Genomic DNA, 22948 nt, shown 5'->3' with positions numbered 1-22948 from the left:
CAAAACAGACTTTAAAATAAAGACAGCTACAAGAGACAAAGAAGGTCATTACATAACAATCAAAGGATCAAACTAAGAAGATATGAAACCATAAATATATATGCACCTAACATAGGACTACCTCAATATAAAGGCAATTGCTAAGATCCTTTTATGGATGTTAGCAATAATAGTGGGGGACTTTAACACCCCACTCACAGCAATGGACAGAACATTCAGCAGAAAATCAACAAGACTTAAATGATGTATTAGACCAGATGGACTTAATAGGTATTTATAGAACATTCCATCTGAAAGCAAAAGAGTACACATTCTTCTCAAGTGCACAAGGAACATTCTCTAGTATAGATCACATATCAAGCCTCAATAACTTTAAGTGAAATCATATCAAGTATCTTTTCTGACCACAACACTATAAAACCAGAAATCAACAAAAACAAAAAAATCTGCAAAAACTACAAACATACGTAGACTAAGCAGTATGCTACCAGACAACTAATGGTTCACCGAGGAAATCAAAACCTAGAGAAAAATGGTAACAAAGACACAATGACCCCCAAACCTATGGGATGCAGCAAAAGCAGTTCTAAGAGGGAAAAGTCATAGCAATACAAGCCTACCTCAGTAACAAGAAAAATCCCAAATAAACAACCTAAACTGACACCTAAAGCAACTCGAGAAAGAACAACAAACAAAACCCAAAGTGAGTAGAAAGACAGCATAAAGATCAGAACAGAAATAAACAAAAATGAGGAAAACAGCAAAGATCAATGAAACCAAAAGGTGGTTCTTTGAAAAGAGCAACAAAATTTATAAACCCTCAGCCAGATTTGTCAAGATAAAAAAGGGATAAGGCTCAAATCAATAAAATTAGAAATGAAAAAGGAGGAATTACAATGGACATCACAGAAATACAAAGGATCATAAGAGACTATTACAAGCAACTCTATGCCAATAAAATGGACAACCTAGAAGAAATCAACAAATTCCTAGAAAGGTACAATTTTCCAAGACTGAACCAGGAAGAAACAGAAAACAGACAAGCACCGAAATTAAAACTGTGATTAAAAAACTTCCAACAGGAGTTCCCGTCGTGGCGCAGCGGTTAACGAATCCGACTAGGAACCATGAGGTTGCGGGTTCGGTCCCTGCCCTTGCTCAGTGGGTTAATGATCCGGCGTTGCCGTGAGCTGTGGTGTAGGTTGCAGACGTGGCTCGGATCCTGCGTTGCTGTGGCTCTGGCGTAGGCCGGCGGCTACAGCTCCGATTCAACCCCTAGCCTGGGAACCTCCATATGCCGCGGGAGCGGCCCAAGAAATAGCAACAACAACAACAACAACAACAAAAAACTTCCAACAAACAAAAAGTACAGGCCAGATGGCTTCACACATGAATTCTATCAAACATTTAGAAAAAGAGTTAACACATATCCCTCTGAAACTATTCCAAAAAATTGCAGAGGAAGGAATACTCCCAAGTTCATTCCATGAGGCCACCATCACCCTGATACTAAAATCAGATACCACAAAAAAAGAAAATTACAGGCAAATATCATTGATGAATACAGATACAAAAAAAAAAAAAAATCCTCACAAAATACTAGCAAACCAAATCCAACAATACATTAAAAGGATTATATACCATGATCAAGTGGGATTTATCCCAGGAATGCAAGGATTTTTCAATATCCAGAAATCAATGTGATACACCATATTAACAAATTTAAAAATAAAAATCATATGATCATCACAATAGATACAGAAGCTTTTGCCAAAATTCAACACCCATTTCTGATAAAAACCCTCCAGAAAGTGGGCACAGAGGAACCCACCTCAATATAATAAAAACCATATATCACAAACTCACAGCTAACATAATTCTCAATGGCAAAAACCTAAAAGCATTTCCTCTAAGATCAGGAACAAGACAAGGATTTCCACTCTTACCACTGTTATTCAACATAGTTTTGGAAGTCCTAGCCATGGCAATCAGAAAAGAAAAAGAAATAAAAAGAATCCAAATTGGAAAGGAAGAAGTAAAACTACCACTGTTTGCGGATGACGTGATACTACATACAGAAAATCCTATACTACCTGAAAAGTGTTAGAGCTCATCAATGAATTCAGTAATGCTGCAGGATGCAAAATTAATTCACAGAAATCTACTGCATTTCTATATGCTAACAATGAAAAGATCAGAAAGAGAAATTAGGGAAACAATCACATTTACCATCACATTAAAAAGAATAAAATTCCTAGGAATAAAACTACCTAAAGAGACAAAAGACCTGTATGCTGAAAACAGTGAGATGTTAATCAAAGAAATCAAAGATGACACAAATAGATGGAAAGATATACCATGCCCTCAGATTGGAAGAATCAATATTGTCAAAATGACTATACTACCCACGGAAATGTACAGATTCATTGTAATACCTATCAAATTACCAATGGTATTTTTCATAGAACAAAATACTGTTAAGTCTGTTTGGAAGCAGACAGAATACTTTAAAGTCTGTTTGGAAGCGCAAGAGACTGAGAAACACCAGAATAACCCAACCAAAAAATTGGCAGAAGACCTAAATAGACATTTCTCCAAAGAAGACATACACATGGCCAAAAAATCCATGAAAAGATCCTCAACATCACTAATTATTAGAGAAATATAAATCAAAAACTACTATGAGGTGCCACCTTACACCAGCCAGAATGGCCATCATCAAAAAGTCTGCAAACAAGGGAGTTTCCCTTGTGGCTCAGCAGGTTACCATGAGGATGCAGGTTTGATTCTTGGTCTTGCTCAGTTGGTTAAGGATCCGGCATTGCCGTGAGCCGTGTGGTGAAAGTTGCACATGTGGCTCAGATCCTGTGTTGCTGTGGCTGTGGTGTAGGCCAGCAGCTCCAGCTCCAATTCAACTCCTAGTTGGGGAACTTCCATATGCTGCAGGTGCAGCCCTAAAAGAAAACAAAAACAAAAAAAGTCTGCAAACAATAAATGCTGGAGGGTGTGGAGAAAAAGAAAACCCTCTTACACTGTTGGTGGGAATGTAAACTGGTACAACCACTATGGAAAACAGTATGGAGGTTCCTCAAAAATCTAAAAATAGAACTATGCTATGATCCAGCAACCCTACTCCTGGGCACCTATCTGGAAAAAAACATAATTGGAAAAGATACATGCCACCCATATTCATTGCAACACTATTATAATAGCCAGGACTTGGAAGCAACCTAAATGTCCATCCATAGAGAAATGGATCAAGAAGATTTGGAGCATATATAAACTAGAATAAAACTGAGCCATAAAAACAAATGAAATAATGCCATTTATAGCAACATGGATGGACCTAGAGATTATCAGACTAAGTGAAGTTAGACAGTGAAAGATAAACATCATATGATGTCACTTATGTGGGGGAAAAAAGGATACAAATGAACTTATCTGCAGAACAGAAACAGACTCACAGACTTTGAAAAAAAATTTATGGTTACCAAAGGGGTTCATGGGGGGAGAGAGGGACTGGGGGCTTGGGACTGGCATATGCACACTGCAGTATATGGAGGGATGAGCCAACAGGGACCTGCTGTATAGCACAAGGAACTCTATTAAATAGTCTATGATGATCTATATGAGAAAAGAATCTGAAAAATAATGGATGTATGTACATGTATAACTGAATCACTTTGTTGACAGCAGAAATTATCATGACACTGTAAATCAACTACATTTCAATAAAACTTTAAAACATGAAAAAGGAAGGAGAAGGATCAGGACGGCAGAGGAGAAAGATGTGGTTCTCAACTTCTCCCACAAACACATCAAGAAAAACCCATCAACATGGAGAACAACTCACACAGAACATCTACTGAATGCTGCCAGAAGACTAGAAACCCTCCATATAACTGGGTAGAACAAAAGGAAAAAAAAAAAGAGAGAGAGAGAAAAGGAATCAGGGCTGGTCTATCACTCCTGAGAGGGAGCTGTTTAAGAGGAAAGGAACCCACCCTGATGGGGAGATCGATTGAAGGGAGGGACCTCAAAAGTTGTGGAGAAAAGTGCAACAGCTGGATTGAGGAGGGCAAAGCAGAGTGAGAGCTGCACAGATCATCTACACCGCTGCCCCCAGAAACCAGAGCCTGAGACACTCAGGTGGGAGCTGGGTACTTGAGACTCCAGAGGTCATTTCTGAGGACCAGGGTTGGCTGTATGGAGAGAGTCCAAGGGGCTGGGGAGCAGGATGCCACAGCCAAGGGAACCTAGGCGGAGATCTGGGCCCACAGGAAAAGCAAAGCACCCTTGTTGGTGAGGGCAAACCACCATAGGAATATCTTTTCTTGCGCATGTGCAGACTCTCAGAGGGCAGGGTGCCTCTAGCACAGGCTATGGGTGGTAAGGTGCCACTTGCATGGGCTACAGGCAATGGGGCGTCTCTTATGTGGGCTATGGCAGAGGAGGGCTAAATGCGATGAAGCATCTCTTGTGTGGTCTACAGGCAGCAGGGGCACACCACAGCACTTATCTCAGACACCAGAGATGGGTATGGCCCGCCACCACTAAGGGGCCTGTGAACAGGCACTACCTACAGCCCCAGTCACCTCCAAGGTCGGCAAAGAAGAGGGCACTGCAACCAAATACCACCCGTTGTTGCTCTCCCTACCCTGCAAATGTACCCACCCTGCTGCTGCCATTGCCAAATGCTTCAGGTGCCACCTACACCTGCCCAATCACTGTCATTTCCCAGGGCCCTGTAAGAAAGAACAGCCTGCACCACCTTCCTTTGGGTTCTTATCACTGTCAAAGGCCTAGCACCAGGCCCTAGCTACTAGCCCTGCCTATTGCCTCCATCTCCCTGGAAGCATGTGCAGCAGCCTAAAAATAAATAGTAAGCCCTTACAAATTGCTCAGACATATAAATAGCCCTCCAAGACTATGTAGTTGTTTTCCCTGAACTCACAGAATAAGAAAAACATAAGAAAAATGAAGAAGATCAGGAACCATTCCCAGTTAGAAGAACAGGAGAATTCACCTGAAGGAGCAAATAACGAAACAGACCTCTGCAGTCCAACAGACACCAAGATCAAAAAAGAGATAGTAAAAATAATGAAGGAATTAAGAATAAATATGAAGTAATTAAGAGCAGATATGAACATAATGCAGATTACGTTAGAAAGGAATTAGAAAATATGAGGAGCCAAGAAAAATTAGAAAATTCATTTGCAGAAACACAAACTAAGTTAAAGACACAGAAAAGCAAAATGAATAATGCAGACGAATTACTGACTAGGAAGACAGAATCATGGAAATAACACATCAGAACAGCAGACAGAACAACAAATGAAAAAACGTGAAAGCAATGTAAGAGATCTATGGGATAATATAAAGTGGGTCAATCTAAGGATAATAGGGATTCCAGAAGAAGAAAAAGAAAAGGGGATTGAACATATATTTGAAGAAATTATGGCTGAAAACTTTCCAAATCTAAAGGCAACAGATATCAGAGTTCTCACTGTGGCTCAGAGGTAACAAACCTGACTAGAATCCATGATGACTTGGGTTCGATCCCCGGCCTCACTGAGTGGGTTGAGGATCCAGTGTTGCCATGAGCTGTGTTGTAGGTCACAGACATGGCTCAGATTTGGCATGGCTGTGCCTGGCAGCTGCAGCTCCAATTTGACCCCAAGCCTGGGAACTTCTGTATGTCGCAGGTGTGGCCCTAAAAAGACAAATAAATAAAAACAGGTATCAAGATACAGGAAGCACAGAGGGCCCCAAACAAGTTGAACCCAAACAGGCCCACACCCAGACATGTTATAATAAAAATGGCAAAAGATAAAAAGAGGATTCTAAAGGTAGCAAGGAAAAACAAAGAATTAAAAGGGAACCCCCTAAAGGCCAGAAGAGAGTGGCAAGATACATAAAAATTTCTAAAAGGGAAAAATTTTCAGCTCAGAAAACTACCCAGCAAGAATATCATTTAAATAGAAGGAGAAATAAAGAATTTCTCCAACAAACAAAAAGAGTACAATAACACTAAATCCATTCTAAAAGAAATACTTATAGGGCTCCTCTAAATAAAAAAGAAGTAAGAAGAAATAGGATGGAAGAAATCATAGTTGGAAAGCAATCACTTAAATAAGCCAGTATACAGATCTAAAAGGAAAAAAAAAATTGTGCAAGTGACAATAAACACAAGGAACAGCAAAAGGACAAACATGAAAATGTTAAAAAAAGGACCTCAAAATAAAATGTGGGGAAGGAAAGTAAGAAAATCTAGACTCTTTTTTTCTAGAATGTGTTTGAGCCTATATGAATATCAGGCTAAAGCAAGCAGATATGGGAAGGGGTTAACATACTTGAAAAACAGGGCAACCAAAAATTAAAACCAAACATTATTCACAAAAAATAAAAAGAGGACACAAGCATAAAATAAAAGGAAATCATCCAACCAAAAAAAGGAAAAAAGGAAAAACATGGGATCAACTGGAAAACAAGGTTTAAAACGGCAATAATAAATATATATATATATATATATATATATATATATATATATATTTTTTTTTTTAAGGGCTGCACCCACGCCATATGGAGGTTCCCAGGCTAGGAGTTGAATCCGATCTACAGCTGCTGGCCTATGCCACAACCACAGCAACACCAGATCAGCTCTGAGCCATGTCTGCGCCCTACACCACAGCTCATGACAATGCCAGACCTTTAACCCACTGAGGCCAGGGATCAAACCCACAACCTCATGGTTCCTAGTTAGATTCCTTTCTTCTGTGCCACAATGGGAACTCCTATATTTATCAGTAATTATCTTAATGGTCAATGGACTGAATGCTCCAATCAAAAGACAGAGAGTGGCAGACTAGATAACAAAGAGTGGGCCAACAATACTCTGTCTACAAGAGACTACCTTAGGGCAAAAGACACATAAAAATTGAAAGTGAGAGGAAGGAAAAAGATATTTCATGCAAATGGAAAAGACAGGAAAACAGATACTCATATCAGACAAACCAGACTTCAAAACAAAGGTCATAAAGAAATGACAAAGAAGGACACTATTTAATGATAAAAGGATCCATTCAAGAAGAGGACATTATAATAGTCAATATATATGCCCCTAATATAGGAGCACCCAGATACATATGACAAATTCTAACAGACATAAAAGGAAAAACTGATGGGAATACAATAGTAGGAGACTTCAATAACCCACTCACATCAATGGACAGATCCTCTGGACAGAAAATCAATAAGGCAACAGAGATCCTAAATGGCACAATAAAAAAGTTAGACTTCGTCGACATTTTCAGGACATTACATCCAAAAAAAAAATCATTCTTTTCAACTGCACATGGAACATTCTCAAGGACTGACTATATACTGGGGCACAAAACTAACCTCAACAAATTTAAGAGTATAGAAATTATTTCAAGTATTTTCTCTGACCACAATGGCATGAAACTAGAAATCAACCACAGGAAAAGAAATGAAAAAAAAAAAAAAACTGACTACATGGAGACTAAATAACATGCTACTAAAAAACCAATACGTCAATGAGGAAATCAAAATGGAAATTAAAAAATACCTTGAGACAAATGATAACGAAAAAACAACCATTCAAGGAGTTCCCTTCGTGGCTCAGTGGTTAATGAATCCAATTTGAGCTCTAGCCTGGCAACTTCCACATGCTGCACCTGTAGCCCTAAAAAACAGCCCCCCAAAAACAAGTCAACAAATAACAAATGCTAGAGAGGGTGTGGAGAAAAGGGTACCCTCCTTCACTGTTGGTGGGAATGTAAACTAGTAAAACCACTATGGAAAACAGCATTGAAGTACCTTAGAAACTAAATATAGAACTACCACATGACCCAGCAATCCTACTCCTGGGCATATATCCAGACAAAACTTTTTCCACTGAAAAAGATATGGTACTCTCACAAACATCCTATGCTAATAAACTCACTCTTTGCCTGCCTTAAAAAAGAAAGAAAGAAAAAGACACATGCACTCCTTTGTTTGTTGCAGCATTATTCACAATAGCCAAAACATGAAAACATCAACAGATGGATGGATTAAGAAAATGTGGTATACATACACAATGGAATACCACTCAGCCATAAAAAAGAACAAAATAATGCAATCTGCAGAAACATGGATGCAACTAGAGACTCTCATACTAAGTGAAGTCAGTCAGAGAAAGACAAATACCACATAGTATCACATATCTGGAATCTAATATATGGCACAAATGAACTTATCTAAGGAAAACAAACAAACTCATGGACTTGAACAGACTTGTGGTTGCCAAGGGGAAGGAGGAAGGAGTGGGATGGATTGGGAGTTTGGGGTTAGTAGATGCAAACTATTGCATTTTGAGTGGATGAGCAATGAGATCCTACTGTACAGCACAGGGAACTATACCTAATCGCTTGTGATGGAACATGATGAAGGATAATATAAGAAAACGAATGTGTGTATGTGTATATATATATGTATGCATATATATATGTGATAATGTAAGAATATATACACACATATATATGTGATAATGTGAGAAAAAGAATGTGTGTATATATATATGCATCACACATATGCATATGTATATATGACTGGGTCACTTTGCTGTACAGCAGAAATTGACAGAACATTGTAAATCAAGTATAATAGAAAAAATAAAAATCTTCAAAAAAAATAAAAAAGGAAACTTTGCTTCTAAAATGAGAGAATGAATAGAAGAATATATGTATCAGTTAGTTGGCAATACAGATTCTCTGCAACTTATGAGGGGGTTTCAGCCTGATAAACATAGGTTGTAAGTTGAAAATGCATTTAATACCAAACCTCACAGCTTAGCCTCACCTACCTTAAATGTGCTCAAAACATTAGACTACAGTTTGGCAAAATCACCTAACACAAAGTTTGAAGTGTTGAATATCTCTTGCAATTTATTGAATGTGGTACTGAAAGTGAGAAAGAAAATAATCATATGGGTAGTGAATGGTTCTAAGTGTGTTGGCTGTTTGCTCTTGTGATGGCCTGGCTCATCTCTGCAGCTTCCCAGTATCACAAGAAGAAATGTATATGGCCAACCTGGGAAGATAACAGAACTCAAAATTCAAAGTATGTTTCTACTGAACATGTATGTCTTTCACACCATCCTCAAGTCAAAAAATTGTCAATTAAACCCTCATAAATCAGGAACAATCTGTATTTACCTATTATCACTACATATAGAGTCTACTTAAGATCAAAGAAAGAAAAGGCCAAATGGATCAATTTTACAGCTTATTAATACAAACCAACTACTTTTCTCTCTATTGTCTGATAAACATACAAGAGACTATATATGTGTAAACATAGTAGATGAAAAGCAGAAAAAAAGAAAATACAAAAGAGAAAGAAATATGATAGAAATGAGGGCAGGGAAAAGACACTCACAAAAAGCTGTAAGATAAATTTATGTTAGCATCATTTCAAGATGTATTGAGGTAGTAGTTCCCTGGAGGCCTAGTGGTTAAGGATTTGGTGTTGTCACTACTGTGGCTCAAGTTCAATCCCTGGCCTGGGAACTTCCGCATGCCATGGGTGTGTAGCTAAAAAGAAGAAAAAAAGAAAAGCTGCATCACTAACAACAACTGAGTTCCCATTATGGCTCAGCAGAAACAAATCTGACTAGGAACCATGAGGTTGTGGGTTCTATCCCTGGCCTCACTCAGTGGGTTAAGGATCTGGTGTTGCTGTGAGTTATGGCATAGGTAGCAGACGGAGCTCGGATCCTGCGTTGCTGTGGCTGTGACATAAGCCAGCAGTTGTAGCTCTGGTTCGACTCCTAGCCTGGGAACCTCCATATGCTGCAGGTGCGGCCCTAAAAAACAAACAAAAAAAAAAAACACACAAAACAAAAAACTAACAACAACAAAAATGTATTGAGGCAGTTTCGTATTTTTAAAAGAAAGGAGACATAGTGTGGGATAGTATCAAGTCAGGAAAAAGGAACACATTTGAACTATAATTCTCTCTAAAGATTATCCTGTAAACTACTTGAAAGGCAAAAACTATTTATATTCTAGAACAAGGGTTGGCAACCTTTTTCTGTAAGGAGCCAAATTGTAAGTATTTTAGGCTCTCTACCACGTAGTCTCTGTTGCACCTTCTCAACTCTGCCTGTTTTTGTTCGGCCCTACAGAACAAAAACAGCCACAGACAATATGGAAATGAATGAGCATGGCTATATGCCAATAGAGCTTTATTACGAAACCAGGTGATGGGCCACACTTGGCCCATGGGCTATCATCTGCTAACTTCTCTGCTAGAACAGTGCTAATCAGCATTTAAAGTAGATTCTAATTAAGAGACAAGTGAGGACTATTTTGCCAAATATATTAACCTGCACTAAGCCACATGTTCAATAACTGAGCTTATTTAAAAAACACTACACTTTATAGTCTAGGTATGAAAATGACCACTTGAACATAAGACTGACTTACTTAAGTTTCCCTTGTGAGACATTGGGTTAAGAATCCAACTGTAGTGTCTTGGTCACTCACTGCAAGGCACAGGTTCCATCTCTGACCCGGCACAGTGGATTAAAAGGATCCGACATTACCACAGCTGCAATGAAGGCTGCAGTTGTGGCTTGGATTCAGTTCCTGGCCAGGGAACTTCCACATGCCACAGGTGAGACCATAAAGTTAAAAAAAAAAAAAAAAAAAAAAAAAAAAGGCTGACTTATCCAGCTTATGTAGGGCAACATACCAAATATAATGGAATTAAATAACTTCATTATCTATATCAAGGATATTTTAGAAAAGAAGCTAGCATTCTTTTTATTTTTTGCTTTTTAGGGTCACACCTGTGGCATATGGAAATTCCCAGGCTAGGGGTCGAATCAGAGCTGCAGCTATCAGCCTATGCAACAGCCACACCAATGACAGCTGAGCTGCATCTGCAACCTATAGTACAGCTCACGGCAATGCCAGATCCTTAACCCACTGAGCAAGGCCAGGGCTCAAACCTGCATCCTCAAGGATATTAGTTGTGTTACTGCTGAGCCACCAGGGGAACTCCGATGGTAGCATTCTTGAGATTTCTCCCTACTAGTTTATTTTGATTATAAATTATGCCAATAATTTAAAAGACAAATACCATACCTGTTTGATGGGCTCTGCAATTAAACACCCAACTACTTTCTTTTCATCAGATATAAAGAGAAAAGTTTTAGTTTTGTTTGGATATCTGGGAACAACTTGCTGGAAGCCCAATTCATTATCGACAAGTTCTTGAACATCTTCTACCTAATGATGCCAAAAGAAAAAATATAATAGAAAATATACGTATTAACACACACAAAATTTATGATTACTATCATTTCACCCTCTGAATCTCTTTTCTAAATTTACACACTCTCCAAATTATTCCACTATGATGCATGTATTTGACACTTTGGAAGCAGGGTTTTAAGAAACTATTTTAAAGATCACTTTCAGCAGAAAGAAATTCAGACTCTTGGGAGGGATAGGTGTAGGAAGACTTTTAGTTTTATTCATTGTTCCCTGGGACTAAACATTCAGCCCAAAAAATAAAGCTAACACCAACATAAGAATTAGACTCTGGAGCCATTAATTTCCCAACACTAAAAAGTTTAGCCTAAGAGTTCCTACTGTGGCTCAGTTGGTGACAAACCAAATGAGTATCCATGAGGATGAAGGTTTGATCCCTGGCCTCGCTCATCAGGTTAGGGATCCAGCGTTGCTTCGAGCTGTGGTGTAGGTCGCAGATGAGGCTCGGATCTTGAGTTGCTGTGGCTGTGGCATAGGCTGGCAGCTGCAGCTCCCATTCAACCCCTAGGCCTGGAGCTTCCGTGTGCCGGGGGTGTGGCCCTAAAAAGACAAAAAAATAAAAATAGAAAGTTTATCTTTCACAAATGGAAGATATAGGGAAAAGCTATAGAGCCTTATCTATTTTTTTAAATCTCCACCTGATACTCCTTTATTTGTATTGTAATTGTCAGTTTAATTTTGTATGAACTACTGTGAAAGTCATCCTTCCACCTGTACCAAAGTGGACTGATTATCCATAAGCAAAGGTGTTTTACACTTCAACATAAATTGATTTCTTGGTGGAGAATACGGAGATTAGGAGGAATACAGGAACTGAAAAACCAATGCTTCACACCTTTCTGATAGCATAACTTGGATCATGTGGCAGGACCAACACAATTTTCCCATCCCAAAACTCCGCTACGACACGTTCTTTTTTCCATCCCTGCCAAAGGAAAAAAAAAAAAGTCAGTGTAATTTCAAGAGGGAAAAAAACAAATAATGTGGTCTGGAGAGAACAAAAAGTTGAATCAATGATATAAAAAAGATAAAATCCAAATACAGGAATGTGGTAAGGGAAATAAAGATGTCTAAAACAAAGTGCCTGTCAAGGGGCTGACGGCCTATTGAGAGAGATTATTATAAAATAACACGAAGTCAAATAAGAGCCCTTCATAGGAATACAGAGGAAAAAACAATGAATTATTAAGAGTGAGAAGGTGGGGGAAGATAAGCAGAGTTTTAATAAATTAGACTAAAAATATTATGAAGGTGCAAACCACAGCAATAAAAATAGGAAAAAAGGGGGTGCATTTGAGTAGCTGGTGCAGTCATTAAGGCCAATAATAGGATGTGTCTGGTGTAGGAAGGTGCTTAATGAAGAGATTGAACCTCTCCTCTTAGAAAACGAAAAAGCCTGGAAAAGTTGCAGAAAAGAAACTAGAATGAGGAGAGGGGAAACTCCTTAAAGTCTTTGAGTTTTGTATCTTGACAGAGCAGCTCTGCTCAGAAAGCTACAAGTAAGGATGCAGGGTTTTTACTCAACCCAGAACACACTTCTCTTATATTAGGACTGGAAGTTTGAAATGGTACTTTTGTTAGAAGTTAACTCTTAAATACCATCAGTCTCAAATAACACGGACAAGGAAACTGCAGATGATGAAACATTTTTGGATATATAGATCTTTCAGTATTTAAGCAAAAGAAATGTATCCTTTGAAGCAGTTTTAGGAGTTCCTGTCGTGGCACAGCAGAAAGGAATCTAACTAGGAACCATGAGGTTTCAGGTTCGATCCCTGGCCTCACTCAGTGGGTTAAGGATCCGGCATTGCTGTAAGCTGTGGTGCAGGTCGCAGATTCGGGCTCAGATCTGGCACTGCTGTGGCTGGCAGCTGTAGCTGATTTGACCCCTAGCCTGAGAACCTCCATGTGCTGTGGGTGCAGTCCTAAAAAGAAAAAAGAAAAAAAAAGGCAATTTTATAGAAAAAAAAACAAAAATGACTATTTGACCGTTTTTTGTTTGTTTGTTTTAACTTACTGCATATTTGATTCCCTCCAGAAATCTGTGGTGATGCTGCATGTGCTGCAGTTCATCCTCAGGGCTGGAAGCAGTATAGATCATGCCACAAGACTTACACATGGTGGCTCCAAAATGTTTCTGACCTGCGTCCTATAGTTGGAAGAAAAGAAAAAGGCCATCTAAACACATCACACATAATGCCATATTTTTTTTTTTTGGCTTTTTGCTATTTCTTGGGCCGCTCCCGCGGCATATGGAGGTTCCCAGGCTAGGGGTCGAATCGGAGCTGTAGCCACCGGCCTACGCCAGAGCCACAGCAACGTGGGATCCGAGCAGCGTCTGCAACCTACACCACAGCTCACGGCAACGCCGGATTGTTAACCCACTGAGCAAGGGCAGGGACCGAACCCGCAACCTCATGGTTCCCAGTCGGGTTCGTTAACCACTGCGCCACGACGGGAACTCCCATAATGCCATATTTAGTTCATGTAATCATCCATTCAAGTTTGTCCTTATTTTTCTTTTATGCTGGTACAGGTAAAATGTTAAATGAAAGTCTAGGTACTGTATCTTCCCTCTCCCCACAGATCAAAACATAATGAGAAGAAAATTGCAATAAATTGATGAAAGACATGAAATTGCCTCTTTGAATGGACAGCGGGGAACAAAAAAACCAAAATTCTTTACCTAGACCCATAGTTCTGAGAAGGAATAAAATCAAATCATAAATATCATAGCTAAGATGAACAATGGAACTTCTTTATTAAGGTCTTTATGAGAGGCTGAAAAAAAGATTTATTTCAAAGAGGCAGGGCAAAAATTTCAAGACTTAAACGTTCATTATACAGTATTTTTTCCTTAAGTCATTAGGAGTGTTAAAATTCTTTGCCCCAAGAATTGATAAAAATAAACACAATACATAATGAAAGTTCAGGAAAAGCACAGATATATTCATAAATATAGAGAATTCAAGGATATTACTCAATGTTAAAGCTTATTAATTGCCAATCTATATCATAAGGCATTGCTTCATGCTACTGAAAATACCAGATTCTGAATTGTTTATATCAGCTTTGGCAAACTTTCTGCCAAAGGCCAGATAGTAAACATTTTAGGCTTTGAAGGCCACACATGATTTTTTCACATGTTCTTCTTTTGTCCCAACCCTTAAAAAATATAAAAGCCTAGTCTAGGTCATTGGCCATGGCTCAGATTTGGCTCATAGCTATAGTTTGCTGAACCCAGGTCTAACGCAATGTAGCTATTCTCATTAAGTCTTTTATTAATCAACAATAATTTTCCGTATTTGGAGATAAAGACATTCATCAGCATTCTACTGAATTACTATTATTGCCCAACACCATCAGTTCAAAAATGTATTTGATTATCTTTAAGTGTTGCCACTACAGCAAAGCTAGCACTCACAAACTCAGAATATCTACAACTCCCAGTAATCATGCTAAGACAACACGGCAGACTTTAGGTTCCATATGTGAAAGCCATGTGGAGAAGGAGCTTTGTTTTAAATTTACTCACAATGGGAGTTTCCGTCATGGCTCGGGAGAAATGAATCTGACTAGCATCCATGAGGATGCAGGTTCTATCCCTGGCCTTGCTCAGTGGGTTAAGGATCTGGTGTTGACGTGAGCTATGGTGTAGGTTTCAGACTCGGCTCGGATCCAGCATTGCTGTGGCTGTGGCATAGGCCAGCAGCTACAGCTCTGATTTGACCCCTAGCCTGGGAAACTCCATGTGCCGTGGGTGCAGCCCTAAAAAGACAAATAAATAAATAAATAAATTTACTCACAATGATGAGCTGGTCTTTTGTGTCTTTATTTAAATCTCTGGTATTAGTACTTTTCTGTATATTGACTTGTTTTAAGAAGTTAGTAGATATGATGGATCCCACAGAAGACTGTTCTTCAACTAGAGATCTTGAAATAGAAAGTTGGTAAGTATTGCTTAATATTTTAAAATGTCTGAGCAAAAAACAAAAAAGTTTGAGGAATTATAATGAAAAGAAAACATATGTATATAACACTTGCAGAGGCATTTGCAATTTTTAGTGCTTTCTGTTGATAGATGCACATAGGCAGTATTTCCTCCTAAGTTGGTATACCCTTAAAAATTAATCTCTTCTTGCTTTATCAAGTCTTAAGACAATATTTACCCATGTAGGCTCAAAGAAACTCCTGAGATACCATAGCAAATAAGGAGATTCTAATATTGAATCTCATAGGCCCACAGGAAGTCAGCCACCAGCATATTATGATCCAACAACTTTTTACTGGGGCAGTGAGTAAGGCTAGTACACTTGCTTGTCCTCAGGCCTCACCCCACTATTCTCAAATTCTCAGGAAAAAAAAAATTAGATGTTGACCTTTTCCCATTAGGAGAGAAGGCTGAAGCTGGATTATAGAGATTGCAAACTGGAGCCCCTCAGGCCAAATCCAGCTAGCAGATATGTTTTGCTTGACTCTCACAGTGTTTAAAACTTTGGATTAGCTACCAATATCTTAAAATCTAGAGACTTCACTTAAAAATGTGTATTTCCAATATTGCAAGAGACACTATAAGATCACTAGACATCTGTTTCTTCAAAGAATCTCCTAGCTACACAGCACATGCTCTTTTAGATTGGGGCATGCTTCTCCAATTGGCTCCAGTCTCCACCCAGCTTGGTTGGCTCTATAGGCACAGAGTTTTTTACCCTTGCCTTATAATGAAAGGATCTTTTTCCAAGGACCAAAGAAAGAAATATCTAGAAAGTAGAGGCAAGGGGAAAAAAGACCAAAGCAAGAGATTCAGATAGAAACTGATATAGACAAATGAAAAAACACTGGGGGAAAAATCCAGCTAATGCTTTTGCTAACCCAAGCTGTCTTGTTATCATCTGACTAGAAATGGCTTTCAAACTGGTCTGACAAACCTGTGGTAAGAAACATATTTCACATCATGACCAATATGGACATACATATATAACTAAAAAAAATAAATAAAAGATTCACTAAGTGCACTTACTATGTGAGATGCATTATTCCATTAAAAAAATAAAGCTGGATGTGACGCTTTTAAAGTGATGTGACAGACTACTAGAGCCTGTAATATAAAAACCACTTGTCTAGGTTGCTAACCTCCCACCCCTTAAGCAACCTTTGCTAAGTATAACTCAGTTCTTCCCATTCCTGCATGATCACAATCTCTTTACTTCTAGCAATTTTATCATTTTAATACATGTTTTGTTTAAATGTCTATTCGCCTTGAACCTTCCTTGATAGCAGGACCATATGTTACTAGTTTTCACACCTCTAAAATTCAATGTAGTTCAATACCACATAGTATTCTATAAATGTTTGCCAAATGTGAGACTATGAACCTGGAGAATCTATAATCTACCTAAAGTAAAAGTCACAGATTAAGCCATAAGAATTGATGATATCTGACTTTTTGGGTCCTACATAAAGAGCAAATTTCAAATGATTCAACCAGTAGTCTAATATGTCCTTAGGTTAGGCTGAATTGGTTTATACACTGTCATTAGCTAACTGTGGTAGGTTTCAATCCTCAACCGACAGTCATGAAAGAAGACAAATGAGAAAAGGGAAAGGTGGGAAGAAAAAAAAAAAAAAAACTAGGAATATGGCCTCTGAAGGGAAAAGTTACCACCCATCTCCAATGCAATTTAAGGAGAGGTATCCTAAAAGAATAACTTAGCTAGAAGTTCCTTGCTCAATCCCTTTAGTTACTTATCATCAAACAGGGAGAGAAACAAATCTGCTTAGCAAGATGTTGAGACTGCAAGAAACTTCTCTTTCAGAGCTTTCCCACTTATGGTCACATGCACCTATGCCTCCCCTACTCCCAGTTTTAGTTTTGACCAGAATAGTGGCAGCTTCAGCTGTGATTTGTAACAGCATTAAGCTAATGCATGTTACTTACTCTCTGGCCAGAGTTTCTCATCTATAAAATGGGATAATAATTGTATCTACACCATGAGGTTGTAAAATGCCTGTTAAACATTAACTATCATCCATGCATTAATACCCAGGGGAGGCAATATAGCCTAATGGACTTTGATTCAAATATGGGTTTTAGTCCTGGCTCTGCCACCTAATAGCTATTATTTCAGTTTCCTCAGCTGAAAATGGTGATAATAGTCTCATCCTTCTAGGTTGTTGTAAGGATTAATGAAATAATGGACATAAACTAATTATTATGGGCCAAGTACTAAATAGAAATGTAGCAATTATCATTCAAGCCCATAAAGGTCTTTTCCCCTCTCTCGATTCTTGAGTTCTTATGAAGTTTCTAGAAGGGTGTAATTTCATCTCTTCTTTGTGGAAGGAAAAAAATGCTCTCCAAATTAAATACTCTAAGTAAGGAAAAATTGACTCAGTAGACTCATAATTAAGTAAAACTTGAACATTAAAATAACAGCAATCCCTACCTTTTTGTATTCACTGAAGACACACTGAAGATGGGATAGACAATGGACTCAGGAGAAACTAAAAGGGAAAAAAATAACAATTGGTATCACAGAATAAACTTAAAGCTTTAAGCATAAGACTAAAAGGGTAATAAGACCAAAATACTTACATTACTTGATTTCAAGACTTAACAGTAATCAGGACGGTATGGTATTGGCAAAAGGACAAATAGGTCGATGGAACAAAATTAGCCTAGAAACATACCCAAATATAGTCAACTGATTTCTGACACAGAAGCATAAATTAATTCAGTGGAGAAAGGATAGTTGTCAAATGGTGCTGAAACTGGATATTCATAAGCCAAAAAAAAAAAAAAGGACAACACTCTCATATAGAAATTAACTCAAAATGGATCACAGATCTAAAGGCACAATGTAAACTATACGACTTATAGAAGAAAAAACTCCACATGAACTTGGGTTTGGTAGTAAGTTTTTACATACAAGACCAAAAGCACAACATATGGAAGAAAAATTAAGTTGGACTTCATCAAATTTCAATTTTGTGCTCTGCAAAAACTGTCAAGATAACAAAAAGACAAGCCACAGACTAGGGACTAAATATTTTCAATCATATTTCTGATCAAAACTTCATACCCAGAATATAAAAGGAACTGTTAAAACTCAATTATAAGAAAACAAACAATCCAATTAAAAATGGGCAAAAGATCTGAAGAGAGCTTTCACCAAAGACATACAGACAGCAAATAAACACATGAAAAGATGCCCAGCATCATGTCATGAGGAAAATGCAAATTAAAAGAACAACGAGATATTGCTATGTAACTATAAGAATGCATAACATCAAAAAAACTGATAAAAACAAGGCTAGAGAGAACAAAGGCAAAATAACAACACTCCCATTCACTGAAAGTGTGAGTGCAAAATGGCAGTTGCTGGGACATTTTGATAGTTCTTTTTATAAAGTTAAACAGAGATTTGCCACACTACCCAGCAATCATGCTTCTAGGTGTTCACCTAAGTGTTTTGCAATCTTACCTCCAACAAAAACATGTATACAAATGCTTATAGCAACTTTATTCATAATTGCTAAAAATGGAAAGCAATCAACATGTCCTTTAAAGGTGGAATGGATAAACAGACTATGTATGGTACATCCACAGTTCAGGAAAAAAAAATAAATAAACGCAATAACATAGATGAATCTAGGATCTGGCACTGTCACTGCAGCAGCCAAAGAAGCAAACAACCCCCCCCTCATCACCAAAACACAGATAAATCTTAAATGCATTTCACTAAGTGAAAGAGGCCAGACCCAAAAGGTCACCTATTGCACAACTGTATTTGTGTGACCTTTTTACCAAAAAAAGGCAAATCCATGGAGATAAAAAACTAATGGTTGCCAGGGGGTGAGGAAGGATGGAATAGCTAACTATAAAAGGTACATAAAAGAGAAACTCAGGGTGAGAGAATTGTTCTGTGAGGTACTGGAGGGGTTGATTCACAGCTCCATGCACTTGACAAGACCCATGGAACTGGCATAGCAAAGAATAAAATTAAATGTATATCAAAAAAGAAAAAGAAAAAAAAAAAACACCAATCATGGTGTTGCAGGATCCCAACATGGAATGCAGACTGGGACAAATGAAGCTAACTGTATTAGAACTGTATGGATAAATGCATTGAAGAAGGTAGAAGAACGGAAAGATGACTTAAGTAACTAAAAAAATGGCATTTTGGAGTTCCCGCTGTGGCTCAGTGGTAACAAACCTGACTAGTGTCCATGATATGTGGGCTCAATCCCAGGCCTCACTTAGTAGGTTAAGTACATGGCGGTGCCAGGACCTGTGGTATAGGTCGAAGATGCAGCTCGGATCCAGCGTTGCTATGGCTGTGGCAGCTACAACTGATTAGACCTCTGGCCTGGGAACTTCCATAGGCTGTGGGTATGGCGCTAAAAAAAAAAAAAAGGAATGAAAAAAGAAAAAATGGCATTTTGACTAGAAATTAAAAGGCAAAAGACAAAGGACTGTACTTAAATATTACACCTGGTGAATTTGTTTCTTATAAGAGTATGAATTAATTCTGAAATGTTTTGCAGGTACATTGGGACTGAACTTACTGTGTGGGTAGGGGTTGTTAGGAACCAGCTTTCTCACTGAGAGAAGTTACAGATTTAAAAAAGGGACAGATACTGTGGTACTTGATTAGAGTCAGACACATCAAGTATGAACTTACGTGTATTTGCCGTAAGTACAGATGGAGAGATACACAAACAAGTGTAGATATGTATATAAACATGGATTAGGCTATATAGATGTATGTTTTCTAGCTCTGTCTGCTGAGAGGGTTAGGACCAATGACAATCCAGTAACAATAAGCACACCAAGTCTAGAACTTGGTTTCTAAATAACATCCCCCCAATAGAAGAAACCAAGGTTCCTTGGATAACTGGCTGAGTCTAGAACTGGGACAGGGAAAATGCAAGATGAGCCTGGAGCATCTTGTAATGCCAGAAAATAGTAAGGGCTCAAAAAACAAAAGAATGGGACATGTCAAAACAACTGACCTGAAAAGATCTCCCAGTGGTCAGAGCTAGAACAATATTAGCAAGAGAATAAACAATGGAGTATTCGATTTTTGTTGTTGTTGTTGTTGTTGTTGTTGCTATTTCTTGGGCCGCTCCTGCGGCATATGGAGGTTCCCAGGCTAGGGGTTGAATCGGAGCTGTAGCCACCGGCCTACGCCAGAGCCACAGCAACGCGGGATCCGAGCCGTGTCTGCAACCTTCACCACAGCTCACGGCAACGCCGGATCGTTAACCCACTGAGCAAGGGCAGGGACCGAACCCCCAACCTCATGGTTCCTAGTCGGATTCATTAACCACTGCGCCACGACGGGGAACTCCGAGTATTCGATTTTAATCCCAAATATAAAATATTCATGAATGCATACTGATGAGTATCCAGGAGTCCAATTTAATTAAAGACTGAATAAATAAATGGAAGAAAAGAGAAGAATTCCAAAAAATATATATAAGTATTTCCCCCTCTAGGAGATGGAGCTAAATCCCCAACACTCCCTAAAAAGGTGGGCTAGACTTAGTGACTTACTTCTGAAGAACAAAGTATGGGAAAGAAAAAAGAGTAATTTTCACAGTGGAGAAATTGGGTAAACCTGCCCTTAATCGTGTTAGAGCATGATATCTGTAATATCACGTGGACATTAGCACCCAATATGATATGGTAAGAAGGGCTGTTCACCTCAGTGGTATTCTTCCCTCAAACCAATAACCCCAGTCTAATGATGAGAAAAACATCAGACAAGCCTAGGTTCAGGAACATTCTATAAGATAGCTGGCCAGTACTCCTTAAGAATGTCAAGGTCATGAAAAACATAGAAACAAAGACAAGACTGAGAAAACATCACAGACCAGAGGAGACTAGGGAGACACAACAACTGAATGCAATGTGATTCCCAGACTGGATCCTAGGACAGAAAGGGAACATTAATGGAAAAATTGGTCAACTCCAAATATAGTGCTTAGTTAACAGTAATACTAATTACCAGTTTCTTAGTTTTGACAAAGACACCGTGGTAATAAAAGACAGTAACAATGGAGGAAATAGGGTAATACAGAAACTCTCTATACTCTCATTATGACTTTTCTGTAAATCTAAAATTACTACAAAATAGAGATTATAAAAAGACAAAAATTACAATAGTAATTTATTAGAGAAAAACAGTACATTGAAAGGTTATTTAGCAAAAAGCAAAATGTAATTGTGCAGCTGAAAAACAATAGAGCTCATTCTCTAGAAACGAGGCCAAGACAGTTGAGAATCTGATCTGCTACGGATAAGTTACTTAAACTAAGTCTGTTTCCTCATCTACAAAATGGGCATACAAACCTATTTCCTTGGGTTGCTATAAGAACTAAATGATAAATTAGTTATTAAGAATAAGCTTTTGTCATTTGTTTACTACCTTTATGAATTTTGCCATAGTCTGGTACCATCTTGTATTATTTTTTATTCGCTAAATATTTTTCCTTAAATGGACTTAGACAATGTACTAAAACAGGTTTATTTATTTTTTGATAGGCAAGAAATAGATTTACTAAGATAAGTAGCTTGTGAGAGATGCAAGCAGGCAGGGAAGAAAGCTCTGCCAAAACAGATTTATTTTTAAAGAAAAATTTAAAACTATTGTAAAAGGAAACTACTATTTTTCTGTTACATGTTGTATCATATCAGGGATAGCACAACCCATGGAAAATATAAGGGATACTAAATACTTAGCACTTCCTGGTATATATTCAGTACCTGGTAAATACTGATTATTAGCAATACATCTTACAATAATCATTACAAATAATCATTCTCTATATACATATCTCAATAGATTCTCTTCAGGGCTATTATTCTTTTACTGTTCTTAAGGTCTAATGCTTTCAGTTTTTTTTTTTTTTTTTGTATTCTTCCTGTGAGCTACAGTTTTTCACTACAGTCAGCATGTCTACTCCTAGAATTTTAATTTATTTCCAAATTTACAGATATAACCAACAAGGTAAAGTTACCAAGAATCTGGCTGGTAAGCAGAATGTTAATTAACTTCTTTACATATTTACAGTTGAGTAAATATTGTTTAAATGAACAAATGACACCATAAGTTAATAGTAGGATTTCAGAACTAAGAGAAATTGAAAAATTTAGACAAACCTCTTACTTTAGAGATCTCTTCCTTAGATCACACAGTTAAACCTCTTACTTTAGAGATCTCTTCCTTAGATGACACAGTTAAATCCGAAAGTTCCTGATGTCCAATTTAGTGTCCTTTCACGGCTTGGTAAATTCTGCTTACAACTGGGCTTTGATCACAAATACATGACATAAATTGTTTTTACTCCTTCCTGTTATTTGGGCTGAAAGGTAGGTAGTGTATGTATGATGAGAACACTCGGCTCTCAGGAGCTAAGACAACTCATAGACCAATTAAGCATCTGTATTGTCTTAAGTTCTAGCCTAAGGGCTCCCTGATTCCTTTTTCTCAAATGCATTGCATTGCTTACCATGGAAAACAGTGTTACAGAGATAAACACAAAAATACAAAGTCACAGATACTGAATATTAACAAGACCCAAACGATTACTGTACATAA

General features: G+C 38.0%; 1 protein-coding gene across 1 annotated transcript in view; it reads right to left on the bottom strand.

Annotated features, from left to right (window-relative positions):
• ESCO2 (establishment of sister chromatid cohesion N-acetyltransferase 2) overlaps positions 1–22948 on the bottom strand; it is a 35512-nt gene that overhangs the window by 5618 nt on the left and 6946 nt on the right. Inside the window, exons 5-9 of the mRNA XM_047762265.1 lie at positions 17789–17846; positions 15149–15275; positions 13360–13491; positions 12178–12267; positions 11154–11297 (exon numbers count right to left, since the gene is read on the bottom strand). Coding sequence (XP_047618221.1) covers positions 11154–11297; positions 12178–12267; positions 13360–13491; positions 15149–15275; positions 17789–17846 — 551 coding nt within the window. The remainder of the gene's footprint in view (positions 1–11153; positions 11298–12177; positions 12268–13359; positions 13492–15148; positions 15276–17788; positions 17847–22948) is intronic.

The sequence above is a fragment of the Phacochoerus africanus genome, chromosome 15, assembly GCF_016906955.1.
Source record: "Phacochoerus africanus isolate WHEZ1 chromosome 15, ROS_Pafr_v1, whole genome shotgun sequence".
Classification (NCBI taxonomy): Eukaryota; Metazoa; Chordata; class Mammalia; order Artiodactyla; family Suidae; genus Phacochoerus; species Phacochoerus africanus.
Note: the sequence above shows the minus strand (reverse complement) of the source record. Positions and strands in the feature narration are given on the sequence as shown.